Raw genomic sequence first — 19721 nt, forward strand, 5'->3', positions numbered from 1 at the left:
GACTGACATCTCTGGCTGCTCCATGCAGACTGACAGCTCTGGCTGCTCCATGCAGGCTGGCAGCTCTGGCTGAGCTAAACAGGCAGGAAACTCCGGCAGCACTGTAGAGGCGGAAGGCTCTGGCAGCGCTAAACAGGCGGGAGAGTCCAGCAGCGCAGGAGAGGAGAAAGGCTCCGGCAGCGCTGAACAGGCGGGAGACTCCGGCAGCGCATGAGTGGAGGAAGGCTCCGGCAGCGCTGGAGAGGTGAGGCGCACTGTAGGCCTGATGCGTGGTGCTGGCACTGGTGGTACTGGGCCGGGGACACAGGAAGCCTGGTGCAGGGAGCTGCCACCGGAGGGCTGGTGTGTGTAGGTGGCACAGGATGGGCTAGACCGTGAAGGCGTACTGGAGATCTTGAGAGCAGTGCTGGCACAGGACGTGCAAGGCTAGGGATGTGCACAGGAGGCCTGGTGCGTGAGGCTGGCAGCATCTTCACCAGCCGAATAACACACACCTCAGGACGAGTATGGAGCGCTGACCCAGGTGCCATCAAATCCCCGACACGCTCCGTCGGGCGAATTCCATGCAAAAAGCACCAACAGCAACTCCCTCATTTCTCTCTCCTCCAATTTCCCCATTAACTCCTTCACAGTCTCTGCTTCGCTCACCTCCAACACCGGCTCTGGTTCTGGTCTCCTCCTTGGCTCCTCATGATAAACAGGGAGAGTTGGCTCAGGTCTGACTCCTGAGTCTGCCGCACTCTCCCTGAGCCCCCCCCCCCCAAGATTTTTTTGGGGCTGACTCTCGGGCTTCCTAGCCAACCGTGTTCCCTTGTATCGCCGGCTCCTTTCTCCGGCTGCCTCTGCTCTCCTAAGTGCCTCCACCTGTTCCCATGGGAGGCGATCTCTTCCAGCCAGTATCTCCTCCCAAGTTTAACAACCCTTGCCATCCAAAACATCTTCCCATGTCCATTCCTCCTTTCGCTGCTCCTGCTGCCGCTGCCTGTCACCACGCCGCTTGGTCCCGTTGTGGTGGGTGATTCTGTAACGGTTCTCGTCTGGTGAAGGAGAAGCGGACCAAAATGCAGCGTGGTATTTTTGATACATGTTTAATGACGACGAAAAAACACGAACAATACAAAAACAACAAACGGAACGTGAAAACCTATACAGCCTATCTGGTGACAACAAACACAGAGACAGGAACAATCACCCACGAAATACTCAAAGAATATGGCTGCCTAAATATGGTTCCCAATCAGAGACAACGATAATCACCTGACTCTGATTGAGAACCGCCTCAGGCAGCCATAGACTATGCTAGACACCCCCAAGACAAAACACACCACAAAAAACCCATGTCACACCCTGGCCTGACCAAATAAATGCAGACAAACACAATATACTTCGACCAGAGTGTGACAATAATAGGAAAGAGAATGCTTTATTTCAGCTTTTGTTTCTTTCATCACATTCCCAGTGGGTCAGAAGTGTACATACACTCAAGTAGTATTTGGTAGCATTGCCTTTAAATTGTTTAACATCGGTTGAGTGAATTTTTGCCCATTCCTCTTGACAGAGCTGGTGTAACTGAGTCAGGTTTGTAGGCCTCCTTGCTCGCACACACATTTTTTCAGTTCTGCCCACAAATGTTCCATAGGATTGAGGTCAGGGCTTTGTGATGGCCACTCCAATACCTTTCCTTTGTTGTCCATAAGACATTTTGCCACAACTTTGGAAGTATACTTGGGGTCATTGTCCATTTGGAAGACCCATTTGCGACCAAGCTTTGACTTCCTGACTGATGTCTTGAGATGTTGCTTCAATATATCCACGTAATTTTCCTACCTCATGATGCCCTCTATTTTCTGAAGTGCACCAGTCCCTCCTGCAGCAAAGCATCCCCACAACATGACATTGCCACACCCGTGCTTCATGATGGGGATGGTGTTCTTCGGCTTGCAAGCCTCCCCCATTTTCCTCCAAACATGATGATGGTCATGATGGCCAAACAGTTCTATTTTTGTTTCATCAGACCAACGAAATCTTGATCTTTGTCCCCATGTGCAGTTGCAAACAGTAATCTGGCTTTTTTATGGCGGTTTTGGAGCAGTGGTTTCTTCCTTGCTGAGCAGCCTTTCAGGTTATGTCGATATAAGACTTGTTTTACTGTGGATATAGATACTTATGTACCCATTTCGTTCAGCATCTTCACAAGGTCCTTTGATGTTGTTCTGGGATTGATTTGCACTTTACGCACCAAAGTACGTTCATCTCTAGGAGACAGAACGCATCTCCTTCCTGAGCGGCGTGACGGCTGCGTGGTCCCATGGTGTTTATACTTGCGTACTATTGTTTGTACAGATGAACTTGGTACCTTGCTCCCAAGGATGAACCAGACTTGTGGAGGTCTACATTTTTTTCTGAGGTCTGATTTCTTTTGATTTTCCCAGGATGTCAAGCAAAGAGGCACTGAGTTTGAAGGTAGGCCTTGAAATACATCCACAGGTACATCTCCAATTGACTCAAATGATGTCAATTAGCCTATCAGAAGTTTCTGCCAAGACATAATTTTCTAGAATTTTCCAAGCTGTTTAAAGGCACAGTCAATTTAGTGTATGTAAGCTTCTGACCCACTGGAATTGTGATACAGTGAATTATATGTTAAATAATCTGTCTGTAAACAGTTGTTGGAAAAATTACTTGTGTCATGCACAAAGTAGATGTCCTAACTGACTTGCCAAAACTATAGTTTGCTTGGAACTCCCCATCCCGGATCCGGGATCGTGACTAAAGCCTCAGGCTCATTAGCATAACGCAACGTTAACGATTTCTGAAAATCGCAAATAAAATGAAAATAATGCGTCTGCTCTCAAGCTTAGCCTTTTCTTAACAACACTGTCATCTCAGATTTTCAAAATATGCTTTTGAACCATAGAAATTGACTAATTTGTGTAAGAGTATGCAAAGCTAGCATAGCATTTTGAGTAGCATTTAGCACGCAACATTTTCACAAAAACCAGATAACCAAATAAATAAAATCATTTACCTTTGAAGAGCTTCTGATGTTTTCAATGAGGAGACTCTGAGGAGGAGGAGACTACATACCAAATGCGCAGTGTTTCCTGAAAGCGTCTGTGTGTAGGAGAAATCGTTCCGTTTTCTACATTGCGTCTGGCTACCGAAACGAACCGAAAATTCAGTCACCTACAACGTAAAACTTTTTCCGAATTAACTACATAATATCGACCGAAACATGGCAAACGTTGTTTGGAATCAATCCTCAAGGTGTTTTTCACATATCTCTTCATTGATATGCAGTTCGTGGAAGCTTGCTTTCCTCTCTGTATCCCATGGAAAAATACTGGCAGCTGGCTTTTGCGCACCAATTTCGGCGCAGGACACCGGGCGGACACCTGGTAAATGTGGTCTCTTATGGTCAATCTTCCAATGATCTGCCTACAAATACGTCACAATGCTGCAGACACCTTGGGGAAACGACAGAAAGGGCAGGCTCATTCCTCTCGCATTCACAGCCATATAAGGAGACAATGGAAAACAGAGCCTCAAAAATCCTGCTCATTTCCTGGATGCCGTCTCATCTTGGTTTTGCCTGAAGCTCACGTTCTAGGGCACGCACAGAAAATATCTTGGTAGTTCTGGACACGTCAGAGTGTTTTCTTTCGAAAGCTATCAATTATATGCATAGTCGAGCATCTTTTTGTGACAAAATATCTTGTTTAAAACGGGAACGTTTTTCATCCAAAAATGAAATAGCGCCCCCAGAGCATCAACAGGTTAACAAGAAATTTGTGGAGTAGTTGAAAAACGAGTGTTAATGACTCCAACATAAGTGTATGTTAACTTACAACTTCAACTGTAAATACCGGATAGAAATCCCTTCTCTATTGAAAAACAGCAGAGCGATAGACCTACGTACCAAACAAAACCCATAAAATGGTGGACCTACAGTATATTTACTGCATGAGTAAGGCTAACTGATAACTGATGGGTTGTTCCATGTGTCAGGTGTTTGATTGTGTTGGACTACACTCTAATAATCCTTAACATACATTTAGGGTTGGTTTTAGGTTATATAAAATGCTTATTGTACATCTACTGCATGTGTGACACTAACCAGTGACTCATGGGATTCAGAGGTTGTTCCATGGGTTGTGTTTCATAGACACCATTGGTGCTGGAGTACAGACTAATAACGTTATGCCCTGACCTTAGTTCCTTTTATATGTCTCTGTTTTAGTTTGGTCTGGGCGTGAGTTGGGGTGGGCATTCTATGTTGTGTATTCTAGGTTTTGTATTTCTGTGTTTGGCCTGGTATGGTTCCCAATCAGAGGCAGCTGTCGATTGTTGTCTCTGAATGAGAACCATAATTAGGCTGTTTTCCCACTATGCGTTGTGGGTAGTTATTTTCTGTTTTCTGTGTCTGTGTTTTACCATACAGAACTGTTTCGGTTTTCATTTATTTCTCTTGTTCTTTTATATTCAGTGTTCGGTTATATTTCATTCAAATATGGACATTTACCACGCTGCGCTTTGGTCTGATCTTTCCTACTCCTCCTCAGAAGAGGAGGAAAACCGTTACAAATAAGCCTTAATGTACTGTACATTTCGGGTCGTGTGTATAGTTTGATAGACCTCATTGGGCGCTGGACTATTAGTCTGATAATCCTGAATGAAAGTTAATCTGTCTGGACAAAGACACATCAGTGTCAGAACAATACAGACAAGAGCGCTAATACAATGCTAAGTAGTGAATCTCACTGTTCTCTGAACTCTATACTCCCTGCCCATCTCAGTGTGTTATGTAGTGAATCTCACTGTTCTCTGAACTCTATAACCCTGCCCATCTCAGTGTGTTATGTAGTGAATATCACTGTTCTCTGAAATCTATAACCCTGCCCATCTCAGTGTGTTATGTAGTGAATATCACTGTTCTCTGAACTCTATAACCTTGCCCATTCCAGTGTGTTATGTAGTGAATATCACTGTTATCTGAACTCTATACTCCGTCCCCATCCCAGTCTGCTAAGTAGTGAATCTCACTGTACGGTACTCCCTCCCCCCCAGACCAGTCCGCTCATTGAATATAAATGAATCCTTCATTTGCTGTAATAACGAAAAATGGACTACAGTTTTAATCCCGTGTTCGGACAGGAAAGAATTGTGCGGAAATTGAGCTGGCAACCGGAGGGTTGCTGATATCAAAACCTAAATGCCATTGCCTGCCATTGGGCCCCTTGAGCAAGGCACTTAACAACACACAACAACAGCTCCCGGTGCTCCAAATGTGGCAGCCCCCTGCACCTCTACCAAGCAACAACAAAAAGTGTATGTGCTTGTGTATGTATGTGTGTCTTTCTGAGCATTTGGGTTAAAAACGGAAGTCAAATTTCGCTTGGACCTTGTGTGCAATTGACCAATAAAGTAATCTTCATCTTATCTATAAATCGTTTTAGCTCATGTCCTTTTCTTTCACCCTCTGTTCATTAAACTTGTAGGAATATCAGATGAAACTGACACACAAAAAAGAAGAGGGAAAAATATATATCAAAGTATAAAATCCTTAATCCTTTGTCAGGATTTGGCCAGGGTTGTTCCGGGTTTTGGTCACTAGATGCCCCCATTGTGCTTTTTGACCTCATGTTTTTTCCCTTGTTCCCCATTATTATTTGCACCTGTGCCTCGTTTTTCCCCTGATTGTATTTAAACCCTTAGTTTCCCTCAGTTCTGTGCTCTGTGTTTGTATGTTAGCACCCAGCCCTAGTGTTCTGTGTATTCTTGTCGATTCCGGTGGATGCTCTTGTGGAATTCTGCTCTTGTGGAATCTCTTGAGGCTTTTTTGTGCTATTCCTACCACCTTTTGGATTTGCCATTTTTTGTATTGAAGGACTTCTCCTTTTTACTTTATTAAATACACCGTCTTAAGTACTGCTGTGTCTGCCTCATCTTCTGGGGTCTGCTGACTATTCGTGGCTCAGTTGGTTAAGTGACTGTTTCTCACTCCGGAGACCCAGGTTCGTAACCGGGTCCTGACATCCTTGTCATACCATAGTGAGGTAGCTACAAGGTTCATCTGATGTTCATGTCTTTGTTGTTGCGGAGCAACTCTGTCCCATTATTTCCTTCTTCTATATCTTTATATCTTCCAAATTGGTCCCTATTAGCATGCATTATGTGCTAATTGTACTGTACTGTACAACAGATGCTTGGGGTGAAGAAGGACAGGAGAAGAGCTTATGTTTCCTGAGATTAGTATAGAGAGTAGAAGAACAAACTGATAGATTCAAGACACACAGCAGGCAAAAGTAATGCATTTCTATTATCTCTATAAATCTCTCTATGATCCCTAGTGGTACATTGAGATATGTTTCCATAAGTTCAGTGATGTGTTGTTGTTGCCCACTGGTTCTATATAATATTTGCAACGCATCAATGATGGGTGGGGGGTGTCAGAAGTGAGAGGGAGACTGAGTGTGTGGTATTCTGTCTCCAATTTACTCCCATTGGAATGCAGCCTAGCAGTTAGAACATTGGGCCAGTAACCGAAAAGCTGAGCCGACTCGGTAAAAAAGATCTGCCCTTGAGCAAGGCATTTAACCCTAGTTTCTCTCGGGTCACCTTCGATAATGTTTGATCCCATGCCGTGACCCCACTCGCCGAGGGTGTCTCAGGCAACTAGCTCTCACAGTCTCACGTCAGAAACAGACGTTCATCCATGTTTTTCAAACAAGTCATTTCAAGATTGTTGCAAACGTCAAATTGAAAGTGTTTACGTTTAGGCATTAACTCCATATTTTTAAGGTTAGGCTTAAGGTTTGGGTTAGGCTTATAACAAAATCTAAAAAATGACTTTCTATCGCTGGATTTGAACTTGCAACCTTTGAAAAGACAGATATAGATTAATCAATAATGGCTGTTGATGCCGTAAAAAGGCTTTTGATTGTGTTGAATGGCCTTTTCTATTCAAAACATTGGAAACTTTAAACTTTCCAGCTTAAAATATCTATTTTATAAAACATATTGTGTAAACGTCCTAAAAAATATATACACAAATAATACATTATCTGATGAAATTGCTTTAGAAAGGGGCACTAGACTAGGATGTCCCCCCGACCCCCTGGCAATTGTAACCACTTGCAGAAAGAATTAGACAGGACCTAAATGTAACAGGTATCAGTATTGGTAAACATGAATTTAAACTAAAATTATTTGCAGATGATCTCCTGATGAACCTGACCAATTTTTAATACTCAAAAATCTCAGGTTATAAAATTTACGTGGGAAAAAGTAAATAATGGCAATATAAGAAAAAAACTCACAATCTACAGCAATCCTTTATGTGGACCACAAAAAATATGAAACACTTAGGATGCTTAATAAGTGAAAACGAACAACAAATATATAAAGATGTATTCCATTACTCAACCATATGAAAGCAGATCTAATTACATGGAATATTCTTATCCTAAATCTTACAGTTAGAATGAACCTCTTTAGAATGGCATGGCTGCCAACATTTTTACATTTGTTTTCAGTAATACCAATTCAAACTAAACGCATAGAAACCGTAAATGACTTGGTAATAGGAAATCTATGTATTTCCTAGACATCTTTAAAAAGCAATTTTGGGTTGACCAATATTTTCAAATAAATCCAACTTAAAAGCATAACGCAACAGACATAAATATCCCTAGAAAATATTCCTATTCATGAAAATCACAAATGAAATATATTGAGACACAGCTTAGCCTTTTGTTAATCACCCTGTCATCTCAGATTTTCAAAATATGCTTTACAGCCAAAGCTAGACATGCATTTGTGTAAGTTTATCGATAGCCTTGCATAGCATTATGCCTTGCTAGCAGCAGGCAACCTTGTCACGAAAATCAGAAAAGCAATCAAATTAAATCGTTTACCAGGTAGATAGCCAAAGCAAATTTTTTCCCAAAATCTTATTTTTGTAGGCGAAATAGCTCAGTTTTTTCTTCACATTTGGCTGAGAAATTGCCCGGAAATTGCAGTCACGAAAACGGCGAAAAATATTCCAAATTGGCTCCATAATATTGACAGAAACATGGCAAACGTTGTTTATAATCAATCCTCAAGGTGTTTTTCAAATATCTATTTGATAATATATCCGTCGGGACAATTCGTTTTTCAGTAGGACCGATTGGAGTAATTGCTACCTCTGTATTTTACTCGAGAGTCACCCTGGGAGCCATCAGGTGACCACTTACGCATTGTAGCCGCCTACGGCTATTCTTCAACATAAATGCGTAAAACTACGTCACAATGCTGTAGACACCTCACCTTGGGGAATACGTAGAAAGCGTAATCTGGTTGATAGCACATTCACAGCTCAATGGGGACTCATTGGAACGCAGCGCTTTCAAAATATGGAGCACCTCCAGATTGGATTTTTCTCAGGCTTTCGCCTGCAACATCAGTTCTGTTATACTCACAGACAATATCTTTAATGTTTTGGAAACGTTAGAGTGTTTTCTATCCAAAGCTGTCAATTATATGCATATTCTAGCATCTTGTCCTGACAAAATATCCCGTTTAAAACGGGAACATTTTTTTTCCAAAAATGAAAATACTGCCCCTAGAGTCGCAACAGGTTTTAATGTATTGAATTTATTATACATGAGACTAATTCTACAGCACAACGGCAGAGTCATGTCTGAAGTGTAAAACTACTAATGACTCAATAATTCATGACTTCTGGGAATGTTTCAAAATTAAAAAGGTTATGGGCGGAGTTGGAAAGATGGATGTCAGAGGTACGGCAATGTAAATGTACTTTTAATTTGTCTGTCTGTATATTTGAAGACATGATATATGAGGGTGCAGTGAGATACTTAATTGGTTGGACAATACTCTTCTCATCTATTATCACTCAAAAACTGGAAATCAGCCAATCCTCCGTAGTTCACTCAATGGAAAGGTCAAATGCTGTATTATCAAAACATCTAAAGAGTGTGGGCAATGGAGAGAAACAACATGGTGCAGTTTAAGGCCATGTCGCAGAAAGTAATACGGGATATACTGTAGGGGTGGGGGCTAGTGGGTCTGACCAGGTGTGATGTAATGATGTTTGTATGATGTAGCCGTTTGTATGTGTATGTAAGTAATAACTAAAGGAATCAGGTAACAGCACTCACTGTTGCCCCTTGTGGCCGGTTTCAACATTATGTCCCGGTGTCCTCAGACATGGATGGATGTCGAATACTGCCTTGTATCACGGGTGACCTGGCTGGTATCAGGAGGAGTGGGATAGACAAAAAACACATTTCCATTTCACCACTCACTGTACAGGTCACACACTTGTCCATGTGTGAAACGGGCCAAATATAAGCTCCCCTTATTTGACCTTTTTGGAATGATTTAAAGCGAAGGTACAAGTTGTGCACGCTTGATCTTCACTCTGAATCAGGACAAGTGAGGGCAACAGCGTTGTCACAACCCAGTTGTATGAACCAATCCTGGAGTGTCTGACATAGCCCTCCTGTGTTCTCCCTTACCTCTGTCACTGCCACCCTCACCGCGGGCAACGGTTGACAAGACGGCGGGCGAGGTCAAGGAGAGGTTGCTTGACTGGCTGCATATGAACACGGCTCCATATGAAAAAGTCACTCTCTCTGTTTCTCTTTCTAGCTACCTCTCTCTACCTCTCCTCTCTCTTCTTTCTCTCTCCCTCTCTCTACCGCTCTTCCTCCCTCCTCCTCCCCCACCTCCTCCTCTTCACACCACCAGCCACCACATTATCTCCACTGTCGAATCTTTGACCCTGAACCAAAGAATAGATCGAAAATGTAACACAAGTAGCTAACCCACTGTAAACTCTCCTCTCTCTCCTTTCACAATGTTAGCTGGGGGAGGGGAGTGTCGCCAGCGTGTCAGCTGGTGGTTGGTGCACACAAGGCCAGCGCCTTCTTCACACCTGTCTACAAGGATAACTTGGCTTGTCACGGGCAAAGCTAATCTGTTGCTAGGCTCAGTCACACTCAATCTCCTAGCGGCGCTTGCTCTCCTCTCGTCTTGTCCTTGAGTGTCTGCTAGCATTGTTAGCTGCTCACCTGCACTACTGCACTCTCTTCTCCTGTCCTTGCATTTGTGACTATGACTCAAATGGCAGCCTATTTCATATAGAGTGCCTATGTACAGTATATATATTGTTTTTACCTCTATTTAGTCCCTATGGGCCCTGGTCAAAAGTGGTGCACTATATAGGGAATATGATGCTATTTAGGACACACCTATGTCTGTTGTTAGCATACCTGCTCTAGTGCTTTAGTCCAGGGTTTCTCATGAGCTGGAGTCTGCCATTACATTGTGCACAGGAACCTAAAGTCAGAACATGAACCACAAAGTTAGGTAAAGGTATAAAGGAATAGAGGAGGAATAGATGAGGTGAAAGTTTAAAAGTACTTCATCTAAAGAGGGCATTAGCACAGAGAGAGAGGGATAACGAGAAAATGAGAGAGAGAGAGAGAGCTCGACATTGAGAAAGAGAAATAAAAATGAGAGAGAGAATGGGAGAGAATGATATGAAGGGGAACAGTGGAGAGGCCTATCAGAGAAAGCTGATGGAAGATGGATTATAATTTGGACAGCACTCGGAACACAAAGAGGGCTGTCTGATATCTAATCAGCTTCCCATTCAGTCGGTGCAAATGGCTCCCAAAAGTGCAGTGTAGCTCAGTTATTAATCCGCTGTTATCAAACATTTAGAGTTCATTACAGAGACCGCATTGGCCATTGCCAATTCATTTCATTCATTGAAAATGAAATACACTGAAATTGATGGGGATCATTATGTTGCTAATTTGTAATTTGCATCATAATGACGAAGCTGGTTCTCTCTAGATGGCCTGTTGTTGGTGACTATGAATCATTGTGGAGTGTCAAAATGTCCTCACATCCCTACTCTACCGTATGTGGGTGAGCTCATCCATGTCATGGTTGTGAGTGATTGTTGGTAGGTGCACTGGTTATGAGTTACTCATACAAATAGAATGAAGTGACTCTGTTGGTAGGTGCCCTCAGGTCAGGGGATCTGGAATCTGCTAGCACACCTTGAGGCTGTTTTCATAGTGGCTAACTTATTTTTATTTGACCTTTATTTTGCTTGGCAAGTCAGTTAAGAACAAATTCTTATTTTCAATGACAGCCTAGGAACAGTGGGTTAACCGCCTGTTCAGGGGCAGACCGACAGATTTTCATCTTGTCAGCTTGGGATTTGAACTTGCAACCTTCTGGTTACTCGTCCAACACTCTAACCACTAGGCTACCCTGCAGCCCTAATGATATTGATCATACTGTATATTGATGTTAATGCACCTCATTCACTTTCTGTTGTCATTGTGTGAAATCAATGAAGGCGAAAATAAACTTTCATTGTATTACTTATTTTTAGTATTTGTCAGAAGTATATAAGCTATTGAATGTGTTCTGTGTGGAATGGTATAGGCTTCCTTGTGTTGGATATGAGCAACTTATAATAACTCCACTTCTTCTTCTCTCTCTGTCTCTCTCTCTCCCCTAACCCCCTTCACTTCCTCCTCTCTCTCTCTCACTCATTTTCTCTGCCCTAACCCCCTCTCTCGCTCTCCCTTAACCACCTCCACTTGCTCCTCTCGCGCTCTCTCTCCCCTAACCTCCGCCCACTTCCTCCTCTCTCTCTCTTTCTCTCCCCTAACCCCCTTCACTTCCTCCTCTCTCTCTCTCTTTCTCTGTATCCCCTAACCCCCTCCACATCCTCTCTCTCTTTCTCTTTCTCTTTCTCTCTCTCCCCTAACCCCCTCCACTTCCTCCTCTCTCTCTCTCCCCTAACCCCATCCACGTACTCCTTTCTCTCTCTCTCTTTCTCTCTCTCTCTCTCTAACTCCCTCCACTTCCTCTCTCTCTTCTCTCTCCCCCTAACCCCTCCACTTCCTCCTCTCTCTCTCTCTCTCTCCCCTAACCCCCTCCACTTCCTCCTCTCTCGCGCTCTCTCTCCCCTAACCCTCTCCACATCCTCCTCTCTCTCTCTTTCTCTCCCCTAACCCCCTTCACTTCTCTCTTTCTCTCTCTATCTCTCTCTCTCTTTCTCTCCCCTAACCCCCTTTCTCTCTCCCTATCTCTCTCTCTCTTTCTCTCCCCTAACCCCCTTCACTTCCTCCTCTCTCTCTCTCTCTCTCTCTCCCTCTCTCTCTCTCTTTCTCTCCCCTACCCCCTTTCTCTCTCCCTTCCCTCTCTCCCCCTAACCCCTTCACTTCTTCTATCTCTCTCTCTCTCTCTCTCCCCTAACCCCCCTTTTCTCTCTCTCTCTCTCCCTCTCTTTCTCTCCCCACTAACCCCCACTTTCCTCTCTCTCTCTCTCTCTCTCTCTCTCTCTCTCTCTCTCCCTCTCTCTCTTTCTCTTTCTCTCCCCTAACCCCCTTTCTCTCTCCCTATCTCTCTCTCGTCCTCTCCACAGCTAACCCAACAGGTCCGTCGGTGAAGGGCTACCCTGGTCCATCGGAGGGGGTGTTCCGTGAGTCAAGCAGTACCACGGGGATGGTGGTTGGAATCATAGCGGCAGCCGCCCTCTGTATCCTCATCCTGCTCTATGCCATGTACAAATACCGCAACCGGGACGAGGGTTCTTACCATGTAGACGAGAGCCGTAACTACATCAGTAACACATCGCAGTCCAACGGGACGGTGGTGAAGGAGAAACCGCCAAACGCCGCCAAGACTTCCTCTAAGAGCAAGAAGAATAAAGACAAGGAGTACTATGTGTGATCCTTACTGTCTCTGGTCTTCACCACTGGCCCCTCGCAAAGATTGGACCAATTATTCAAACTTTTTATGACTCAAAAAGACGAATCCGGAGATCGGAAGACCAATAAAAAGTGTATAATAACGAACAAACAAAATTAAACAAAAACAACAAAAGAACATTTAGTCTTTCATTTTATCTAAGACATGGTGGGTGGTGGTATACTGGAAAGTGGAAATGAGTAAAAAACTAAACATCTTCCTTTAGATTCTTCTACCCAAGCACACTGGACTGTAAGAAATAGCACCAGGGAGATGGCGGTACTGTACTGGACTATACTAATGATAAGAAAGGGTGTCTCAACCTTATGGCAAGCTGCAGAATAATCAGATAATCAACTGAAGTACATATACATCATGGATCAACAAACAAACTAACCAATTAACGCCATCTGTGACTTGTTCTGTTTATTACCAGGATATTGGTTGGCCAATATCTCACTCTCGAAGTTTGAGTTAAATGTGAGAGGAGAGATATACAATTGAGAAATATACAATATTACAACAACAAACTCCAATGTTTTCATGTTATCATTTACATATCTTGTCTTTGTGTTTGCTGGGATCTTTACGAGAAAATCTTTACATAAAACACGAAACGCATTAATAAGGTACATAAAGAAAACCCAACTCCAAACATTTCCAACAATGGATGACGAGTGAAAGAAAAGCAAAGAGATCATGGGAAGGCAAGGCAACAGTGAAGAAGGAAGTGAAAGGATAAAGATGGTACGTTTGTTTGAGGAATCAGCCAAAGTATTTGCACTTTTTATAGTGGCAGTAATGGCCGAAACAGACTAATATACAAAATGGCCGCCCGATCTGTTAACAGTGCAAAGACAAAAGGGCCTACGATTAATCTTGATCTTGAGAGACTTATGTCAAGTTCTAGTCAAGATTCATCTTTGCCAGTTAAGAATTCTGGACGTCTTGGTTTTCGACATCAGTGTGGAATCTAAGGCAATGTGTTGAACAGAATTGTGGAAGGAGACGTCGGAACGTTGTGAACGCGATCATTCTGATCCTGGAACTCCATGCACGCAAAACGTATCTTACTACAGTTCCAGTACATATGTTTATATACAGTACAACCACATCTATATGTGCTTTCTGGACTGTGACAAAGTGGTGTTTTATAGCCTGTTGTATAGATGACCACGCAAACTATATCTGCTCCTCCTCCAACCATTTTTGGAATAAAAAAATAAGAAAATGACAAAAATACAAAATTAAATGTTATTAAGTGTTGCTAGATATAGAAGATTTTACGATGACATCGATCCGCAATGCCATTTTTGGGGGGGATTATTTAATTATTCATTCCGCCTTTATACATGTGTTCCTGTTGAGTTTTTATACAAATGCCAACCTGATCTAATAGATATTTTAACCCGGCCCAGTAGTAACCTGACTTGGTCCTCAAACTCTACCATTCAGTGGTAATAGTGTACAGCAGAGGCATGGCATGATGATGACATGCAGGATGAGGTAACATCTCCAGAGTTTCACTGCCTTCCTCCCCATTCCCGCCCCCTCCCAATTGCTGGGGCAATAACAGTAACAGCCTGCCTTCCTCCCGATACCTGCCCGCCAAACTAAACCTAGCTACTTGAGAATGAAGACCTATATTCCGAATGATGATGATGATGATGTATGTGTTTCCAAGTGGTCCTATAATATGATTGTCCAGTGTACGCTTGGGCTGACGGAAACAATCTGAAGAAGAAATAAGACAAAGAAGCAACCATTTCAACCGTTTGTGTGTTTGTACTGTCATTCTAATGTCAATTCTATTCTGCTTTCCTGACAACCTGATGTACTCGGAATGAGTATGAGGAGAACTACTATGACCTATAAATAATGATGATTATGAATTCTTCTTTGTTTGTTTGTTTCTTTTGTTCATTTCTACCTGTGGTATTTTTTTCTACAGTATTTTATGTTCAAATTGTGACTATTTCTTTATTATTGAAATCAAAGTAAAATTTATTATGGAAAAAAATAGTTTTGAAAAATTAAATGAATAAATGAAATAAAATATTACCTAAGTGAACTCCAGTTGAGGAAATTCATGAAACTAATGTTTGGGTGCTACATTATCATTGTGAAGTGAGAAATGTGTATTGTTAATTACCAAATGGGTAATTGGTTTACCTTATCGTTTATTTTTCTTTGTTCTATGTATTGTATTCATGTCAATTCTCTTCATTTCCTAGAATTATCTGTACATTTTATCCTAGATATAACTACTTAGCTAAATTATACACTACTTTATTAATCCATGCATTCAATAACTAGCACAGAAAAATGCTGCCAGTGCCATCTACCAAGTTTAGATCACATTTGTAGTTGACATACTTGTAGTTATTTATGGTCAATAAAACCAATGGGAGCTATAGCAATACTGTGTCCCAAATGGCACCCAATTCCCTTTATAAGGCTCCTCACTATAAATGGAATAGGGTCCCATTTGAGAAGACCAGAACATATCTCTCCTGCATAGAGAACACAAAGGGAATGCACTTCAAGGTTAAGAGAGAGAGACAACACCTCTATGCTGGCCCTGCCTCCTTCTGACCCCTGGGAAGTAAATAGATGAGGCTTGTTATGGTGACAGGAGAAGGGGAATGTCACATGCAACTCTTAGCAGAAGTACAGCACATGACAGCAACACATGTAGTATAGAGCTTTCGGTTACACTTTCTGACCAATACATTGTCTGACCTGACACAGCTCCCCTATCTGTTGGACTGTACACATTGTATTCATATTCTGGAATACATGGTCCTTCCAGTGTGTCTGACCTGACACAGCACCCCTATCTGTTGGACTGTACACATTGTATTCATATTCTGGAATACATGGTCCTTCCAGTGTGTCTGACCTGACACAGCACCCCTATCTGTTGGACTGTACACATTGTATTCATATTCTGGAATACATGGTCCTTCCAGTGTGTCTGACCTGACACAGCACCCCTATCTGTTGGACTGTACACATTGTATTCATATTCTGGAATACATGGTCCTTCCAGTGTGTCTGACCTGACACAGCAGCCCTATCTGTTGGACTGTACACATTGTATTCATATTCTGGAATACATGGTCCTTCCAGTGTGTCTGACCTGACACAGCACCCCTATCTGTTGGACTGTACACATTGTATTCATATTCTGGAATACATGGTCCTTCCAGTGTGTCTGACCTGACACAGCACCCCTATCTGTTGGACTGTACACATTGTATTCATATTCTGGAATACATGGTCCTTCCAGTGTGTCTGACCTGACACAGCACCCCTATCTGTTGGACTGTACACATTGTATTCATATTCTGGAATACATGGTCCTTCCAGTGTGTCTGACCTGACACAGCACCCCTATCTGTTGGACTGTACACATTGTATTCATATTCTGGAATACATGGTCCTTCCAGTGTGTCTGACCTGACACAGCACCCCTATCTGTTGGACTGTACACATTGTATTCATATTCTGGAATACATGGTCCTTCCAGTGTGTCTGACCTGACACAGCACCCCTATCTGTTGGACTGTACACATTGTATTCATATTCTGGAATACATGGTCCTTCCAGTGTGTCTGACCTGACACAGCACCCCTATCTGTTGGACTGTACACATTGTATTCATATTCTGGAATACATGGTCCTTCCAGTGTGTCTGACCTGACACAGCACCCCTATCTGTTGGACTGTACACATTGTATTCATATTCTGGAATGCATGGTCCTTCCAGTGTGTCTGACCTGACACAGCACCCCTATCTGTTGGACTGTACACATTGTATTCATATTCTGGAATACATGGTCCTTCCAGTGTGTCTGACCTGACACAGCACCCCTATCTGTTGGACTGTACACATTGTATTCATATTCTGGAATACATGGTCCTTCCAGTGTGTCTGACTGTTATGTTATTTGAAAACAATCTCAGAATCGTTCATTGATCAGTCACCAGTGTATCTCAGAAATCCTCCCCTTCTTCCCTCCTCACAGATAGACTAGCTAAATTACCAATTTCATACACTGTTATATGATTACAGAATGCATTAGGAGCACATACAGTACAACACATAATATGTGTGTGTGAAATTGTTGTGCATGCTTAAACCTAAGTACATTATACACCCCCTGGCTGGAGGGTGGAAAGATTACTTCAACAGATAACGTGACGTGACCAAATATATTTGAATCTACTGCTATGAAGAAGTTTAAAAAAACGCCAGAGGGAATCCGATTCCCTGCAGATCCTGAATCAGATACGGAACCCTGTGAGTCCTTGCTGTCTCAGTGTCTCCGAACATGCAACCCATGAAGAGGCCTCCATGTTAACCTGGCTGGGATCAATAAAGTTATCATCAAATTGACTCACTGATGTGAGGAAACACAGAGATTCTGTAATGACGAGATGGTCTTGTATCCGCCCTAACAATAGCAGTCGTTGTTGCAAAGGCGGAAAGGCAAGCGGGAGCATTCGAGATCAGGTGGGGACATTCTAGCCAATGAGAGGGCAGATATGAAACTTCAATATAACATTGTTTTTCTCAAAGTTACCAAGATGCCATGTGCGTAACAACCTAAACCTTATGAGACTTATATTTGTTCAAATAAGCCTCACTTATCAAATTAGCATAACAATTTTATATACACTTAGTCTGCTTATCTCTGTATTCTCACATGGACAGATTTGGACAGATTTCTTCACTTCAATCCTCTCTGGGAAACTTCATGGAGAGGTAGGAAAGGTGGACAGAGGGGGTAGTGAGTGACAGATGCTGACAAGGTCATGAAAGATGATAGGGTCAGCAAAGGACTGACAATGTGACGTGGACACAAGATGCCTCTGTAATAAGACAGAGAGTAACTGAAGAAGGGTATTTCGAATAACAAATGAAATGGGTGAAATGGAGCTGAAAGATTTAAACTGGGGTTATATTATTCTTTACCAGAGGACGAGGAGCGAGAGGAAGACATTTTAGTAACTTGTTTATCCACGCTTCACTCTTCTGTCCTCCGTTTTCCTTTCTCTCTTTTCCGTCTTTGTCACTCCCATGCTCTGTCATTTTCTTTCACTCAGGCTCTCTTGTCCCTCCCGCCTTCGTTATCTGTGCTCTACATTCTGTACCAGATGCCTTTCTAACTCCCCCTCTCTCTCTCTCCCTCTCACTCTCTATCTTTCGCTCCCTCTCCCCTTCCCTGTATCTCTGCCCCTCCCCTTCCCTGTATCTCTCCCAATCCTCCTCCCTGTATCTCTCTCTCATCCTCCCTGTATCTCTGCCCCTCCCTTTCCTGTATCTCTCTCCCCTTCCCTATATCTCTCCCTCTCACCCTCCCTGTATCTCTCTCTCCCCTTCCCTGTATCTCTCTCCCCTCCTACCTGTATGTCTCCCTCTCCTCCTCCCTGTATTTCTCTCTCTCCACTTCCCTGTATCTCTCTCTCCTCCTCCCTGTATTTCTCTCTCTCCCCTTCCCTGTATCTCTCTCTCCTCCTCCCTGTATCTCTCTCTCCTACTCCCTGTATCTCTCTCTCCTCCCTGTATCTCTCTCTCCACCTCCCTGTATCTCTCCCTCTCCCCCTCCCTGTATCTCTCCCTCTCCCCCTCCCTGTATCTCTCCCTCTCCTCCTCCCTGTATCTCTCTCTCCCCCTCCCTGTATCTCTCTCTCCCCCTCTCTGTATCTCTCTCTCTCCCCCTACCTGTATCTCTCTCTCTCCCCCTCCCTGTATCTCTCCCCCCCTTCCCTGTATCTCTCCCTCTCACCCTCCCTGTATCTCTCTCCCCCTACCTGTATCTCTCTCTCCCCCTACCTGTATCTCTCCTTCTCCCCTTCCCTGTATTTCTCCCTCTCACCCTCCCTGTATCTCTCCCTCTCCTCCTCCCTGTATCTCTCTCTCCTCCTCCCTGTATCTCTCTCTCCACCTCCATGTATCTCTCTCTCCTCCTCCCTGTATCTCTCTCTCCCCCTCCCTGTATCTGTCTGTCCTCCTCCATGTATCTCCCTCTCCCCCCTGTATTTTTCTCTCTCTCCCCTACCTGTATCTCTCTCTCCCCCTCCCTGTATCTCTCACCCTCCCTGTATCTCTCTCTCCCCATCACTGTATCTCTCCCTCTCCCCTTCCTTGTATCTCTCCCTCTCACCCTCCCTGTATCTCCCTCTCCACCTCCCTGTATCTCTCTCCCCTCCTACCTGTATGTCTCCCTCTCCTCCTCCCTGTATCTCTCTGTCCTCCTCCATGTATCTCCCTCTCCCCCCTGTATTTTTCTCTCTCTCCCCTACCTGTATCTCTCTCTCTCCCCCTCCCTGAATCTCTCACCCTCCCTGTATCTCTCTCTCCCCATCACTGTATCTCTCCCTCTCCCCTTCCTTGTATCTCTCCCTCTCACCCTCCCTGTATCTCCCTCTCCTCTTCCCTGTATCTCTCTCCCCTTCCCTGTATCTCTCTCTCCCATCCCACCTGTATGCCCCCCTCTCCTCATCCCTGTATCTCTCTCTCCCTTCCCTGTATCTCTCTCTCCCCTCCCTGTATCTCTCGCTCTCCCCTTCATCTCTCCCTCTCACCCTCTCTGTATCTCTCTCTCTCCCCCTACCTGTATCTCTCTCTCCCCCTCACTGTATCTCTCCCTCTCCCCTTCCTTGTATCTCTCCCTCTCACCCTCCCTGTATTTCTCTCTCTCCCCTTCCCTGTATCTCTCTCTCCTCCTCCCTGTATCTCTCTCTCCTCCTCCCTGTATCTCTCTCTCCTCCCTGTATCTCTCTCTCCACCTCCCTGTATCTCTCCCTCTCCCCCTCCCTGTATCTCTCCCTCTCCTCCTCCCTGTATCTCTCTCCCCTCCTCCCTGTATCTCTCTCTCCACCTCCCTGTATCTCTCTCTCCTCCTCCCTGTATCTCTCTCCCATCC

The 19721-nt window shown here is 43.8% G+C and overlaps 1 protein-coding gene across 22 annotated transcripts in view; it reads left to right on the forward strand.

Moving 5' to 3' along the window:
- LOC135523501 (neurexin-1a) overlaps nucleotides 1–14857 on the forward strand; it is a 608692-nt gene extending 593835 nt beyond the window's left edge. For all 22 annotated transcript variants that reach the window (XM_064950217.1, XM_064950216.1, XM_064950219.1 and 19 more), the window contains one exon: nucleotides 12461–14857. In XM_064950217.1, the coding sequence (XP_064806289.1) occupies nucleotides 12461–12768 (308 nt within the window). In that variant the 3' untranslated portion in view covers nucleotides 12769–14857. The remainder of the gene's footprint in view (nucleotides 1–12460) is intronic.
- The last annotated feature ends 4864 nt before the right edge of the window (nucleotides 14858–19721 follow it).

Source organism: Oncorhynchus masou, chromosome 31 (genome assembly GCF_036934945.1).
Source record: "Oncorhynchus masou masou isolate Uvic2021 chromosome 31, UVic_Omas_1.1, whole genome shotgun sequence".
Lineage (NCBI taxonomy): Eukaryota > Metazoa > Chordata > Actinopteri > Salmoniformes > Salmonidae > Oncorhynchus > Oncorhynchus masou.